Source organism: Endocarpon pusillum (genome assembly GCF_000464535.1).
Source record: "Endocarpon pusillum Z07020 unplaced genomic scaffold scaffold300, whole genome shotgun sequence".
Lineage (NCBI taxonomy): Eukaryota > Fungi > Ascomycota > Eurotiomycetes > Verrucariales > Verrucariaceae > Endocarpon > Endocarpon pusillum.
This window is the reverse complement of record NW_006916276.1, coordinates 101,607-105,820: the sequence shown is the minus strand read 5'-3', so window position 1 is coordinate 105,820 and position 4,214 is coordinate 101,607. Positions and strand designations below refer to the sequence as shown.

At 49.2% G+C, this 4,214-nt stretch overlaps 2 protein-coding genes across 2 annotated transcripts; one reads left to right on the top strand and one right to left on the bottom strand.

Moving 5' to 3' along the window:
• Nucleotides 1-361: 361 nt before the first annotated feature.
• On the top strand, nucleotides 362-757 carry EPUS_07466 (uncharacterized protein; the record flags this gene model as incomplete). The annotated part of the gene is made up of 1 exon (XM_007804190.1): nucleotides 362-757. One exon carries the CDS (start codon nucleotides 362-364, stop codon nucleotides 755-757), a length of 396 nt encoding a protein of 131 aa, XP_007802381.1.
• Nucleotides 758-2,377: 1,620 nt separating this feature from the next.
• Nucleotides 2,378-4,011, bottom strand: EPUS_07465 (uncharacterized protein; the record flags this gene model as incomplete). Its single annotated transcript, XM_007804189.1, has 4 exons — nucleotides 2,378-2,980; nucleotides 3,015-3,082; nucleotides 3,143-3,828; nucleotides 3,893-4,011. 4 exons carry the CDS (start codon nucleotides 4,009-4,011, stop codon nucleotides 2,378-2,380), a joined length of 1,476 nt encoding a protein of 491 aa, XP_007802380.1.
• Nucleotides 4,012-4,214: the final 203 nt, after the last annotated feature.

Below are 4,214 nucleotides of genomic sequence, written 5' to 3'. Positions count from 1 at the left end.
TTAAGCCAAATGCCTCTAGGATAACGTTTTCTGCAGAAGAGGTTATGGCTTACCTAATACTATTACTACTAATTAAGACGCTTAATTTATTGCCGCGTTATAGAAGAGAGTATTCGAACTAGCTAGCACTCGACTAATCTATACTACGGCGTATCATCCTTTAGCAGATAGCTAATTAGAACGTATTAACTAAGAGCTAAAAATAGCGCTACATTTCTATATTAATGCTATACAGGCCAACTAGAAGGAGTTCTTACACACTATTAAGTTCTACTTTAACAGCAACTACTCTTCTGTCGTTACTCAGACCCTATTTCAAGTCATCTACGGCTTTACTCCTAGCACTTAGCTAACGCTGCTAATGCCAAAAGCGCTAGAGCAGTTGGTGCAAGAGCGCGAAGCTACTAGAGATATAGCTGCCAAAGGGCTTCAGATTACTGCAGAAGTAATAATGAACAAAGCAATCCAAGATCGATCGTTTGACTCCGGCTGGGCTAGGCTGCGCCTTTCGCCAAAGAGCTACTCACTGCCTTCTACACGCAAGTTTGCACTCTCTCCACGCTACACTAGAGCTTTTCGAATCCTCGAGGCTGTTGGCAAGGGCAACGCGCTGCGAATGGACCTGCCTGCGGCCTGGAGAATCCACCAAGTGATCAGCAAAATCCATCTTGACCCTGCTCCAAGCCCTGATGATGATCCCTATCAACGAAACCTCCCCCCTCCGCCAGACCACATTGACGAACAAGGAATGGAATAATGGAAGGTGGAGAAGATAGTTGGCAAGCTCATTGATGGCGAGGCAATATCATACAAAGTCAGATGGGAAGGATATGACGAGGAAGATGATACTTGGGAGGACTCAGCAGCTTTAGAACACGCTCAGGAGGTAGTTCTCTAGGCTCCGAGGGCGTCGACAAGCTGACGGCTCGACGCTCTATGGAGAGCCACAAGGGCGGCTGCGGCGCTAGATCAAAAGCGGAAGGAGTTTCAGCCCTAAGAGATGCTGTTTTTCTGCTTATTTCTGTTCTTTTCTCTGACCACGAGGCCGTGGCCTTTTTTTTTTCTGCTGCCGGCAACTGTTACGGCACAAAATGCCCTATGGGCATGGCGTTGGCCAAGCATTGGCTGTGCGCCAAGTGCTCCACCAGTGCTATGCCGCATCCGGTCTTAGGGCTGAGGGCTAGGGCAGGCTTGGCGCCCTGCGCGTCATATCTCTATCCTCGCCTCCATAGCACTTAGATAGTTCAGCCTTCACCATACCAATCGACATAGTCATACAGTTGCCTTCTATAGCTTCTTCGTAACTCTCCGCTATCTCTATAGCACCCCCCATACCCTGTTGCACGGTGTTCCGCGTAACAACACCTAAACCCCTCCATACATTCCAAACCATCGATTTTCACACCCTCGAAGTGCCTCAATAAATCGACAGAATTGTAGACTACCATACGATTATCAAGCCCTGAGGTGGATAAGGATACACACATTTTCCGGCGATAAAGGCTGTCCTTACGAGGTTGATAGATGAGATTTTGGGATACTATTTTGCCCCATCATAGATAGGTCTTTGCCCCTGAATGTCCCTTGGTGTACTTCGCTTGCTTGCATGCCTCCATGCATGCCAGAGACTGAGAGTGATTTGTTTTCAGATCATGGATGTTGGAGCTGGAGCTTGGAGGATCGGGTGGGAGAGGAGGGATAAGCTGAAGTGAAGTGAAGTGAAGTGAATGTAGTGGTGGTGTTGAAGCGGGTTTGATGTTAGGGTGTATGGAGGAATAGGATGTGTGGCTTTTGTGGTAGGTGCGTTAGTGGGAGGGATGGGATGGAGTGGCTAGGTTATGATTGAGTTGAGTGTGGAGATACATCGTCGATGTTGTGGTTGCCAAGTAGTGGCTGGCCTTGTGAGCGAAATAGTACTCAGAGATGCTGGTTGGAAACGAGATGAGATGGCGAGTGGGAGTGAAAGAGCAGGAGCTGGTTGGGCCTCGATGTGGAAACATTACAAATGTTTCATATACCATGGTGGATGGGCTAGATGGAGGGAGTAAGAATACAAAGCTTATAGAACATGGCTAACCTGGCCAGAGAAAAGGATGAGTTGCCACTGTCAACGAAAAGAAGCCAAAAATCACCAGCACACATCAGGAAAAAGTTACCCCATGAACCTTTAGCCATGACAGAGAGAAGAAGCGTTTCGCAACCAATGGGAAAAAGTCGTAATCACCACTCCAAATCCCCCAAATGGTCATGCTCCTCGGTTCTTGCCCAAATGCTTCGATGCTTGTACTCCCTTCTCAGTCGACTGTCATATACATCTCCCATAACCGCCCTCTCCAGCATCTGCTCCTGTTCTCTCAAAAACTCTGCCTTTCGAAAATCATAAGGCCATTCCCAGTACAAAACAATCCTTCAGCCCCTGAAGCCGGGTAGTTGGGCCTACAACCTGATTGACCAACGTAAAGGCCTTCTCTTCGAAGCCCGGAATGTGCGTTAAGCGATTGAGCTGAAACAACTCGCCTGGTGTCCGGAACATGTGGATTTTGATCGTCAGGTTTGGCAACATGGCTTCAGTCTCAAGCAGCTTGAGGGCGTCGATCCATGCCTGAAGACCCTCCTCTTGTAGATCGAAGTAGCTTTCCAGAACAGGCGGGAATGCGATCTCAAGGGATTGTAGGTATGGCAATCCATCTCGTGTTCGTGCGAGGAAAAGGTGAACTTCCGGGACATTGTACGTGACATCGGCGATGCTCAAGAAGCCTCGACGTGGTCTGATGACGAAGTGGCTTTTGGAGCAGAATACCCGCAAACTCTCCTCTCTCGTGCTTCGGCAGACCTGAAAGATGGCGGATGGGTTGTGGAAATAGCGGCAGTCCGTCGAGGCCGCCGCGTGCTTGCGGGAGCAAAAACATCCCTGTCCTGATTTGGTGCACCGCATAGGGCAGAGCAGAAGGGCGAATGCATTTCTGGCTACCATCCATCTCTGGAGGCGCGATGAGATCGCTTTATTCGAGTACCAGCAGTCGGATCTCTTTGGGCAAATCTTGATACCGGAAGTGGGAGTCAAATTGATCAATCGGCCGACCTGTAGCGCGACAGAGTGCCCTTTCCGCCAATCGCTGGACAGATTAATTACGTTCCTTACCTAGCCGGATTCCGCAATTCTTCAACGATGGCATCTCGAAGAAGGGTTGAGCAATTTTCTGGGCGGTTTGAAGATTGACCACCTCGCAGATGAGATAGAGGCTCATGTGAGATGGCTGGATAGAGGCTGCGATGCGCTTCTCGGTCTGCTGCCATTGCGCAATAACCCTTTGGTCCCGTCTCGATGTATTATTGAGAGGCTTCTGGTGCATGTGTTTGCATGGACGATGACGGATACATTGGTGTCCATTCTTCGAACAGCAAACTCCATCGATATCGTAGCCAGCGGGACAGCTGTTGAGGAGGGTTGCTAGATATGTCATGGAGTTGAAAGCTTTATCGCTGAGGTTTAACAGTCTATGGAGGCCGTAATCCTCGGTGTAGTGAATCCGGAACCTGTTTCCAGAGTAAAAGAGATGGGAAACTTCCTTGGACACGGTGCGAGAGACAAGAAGGAGGTTGTTGGCGATGAGACTTCCTTTGCAGTCGTCTTCAATATCCCAATCTGGTCTAGTTGGCAAGGAATCATCGTGGTAATCCAAATCATCCCGTTTTGGGCGAGGATTATTGAGGTGAAATAATGCGCCTTGGGCGAGACCTGTCTCTAGGTATACGTATTGTCGGAGCTTCGACGGAAGATCAAGGAAAGAGGTTCCGGATGGACCGCTCCTTTTTCTAGGGTAAAAGCTAGACTTGAAGGGACAGCCAGCGCATTAGCAATCAGACTAGTTACAGAGTACTCCGTACATACGGAGTAAGTATCAACTCTAGACTCCTGGACATCTGACGCCGTTTCAGGCGGTCTTTGCTGCCGCTTTCGACGCCCAATGCACCGCGCGTCATGTGACGTTTTACGACTCTTTTTGTCATGTCTGCCTCCTGAACGGCTGTCTGTGTATATGTGCCGGAAGACCGAAAAAATGGGGGCACTCAAGTTTACTTCCACACCGCCTTCAAGGATATTCGTTGCGTGCTTCGGTCGTGGGTCTTCGATGTGATTGGAGGGGAATTGGTAGTGCGAGAAATTTTACCGTGGCCGTACATCGCAGAGGGCGTCTCAAACGACAGACTAT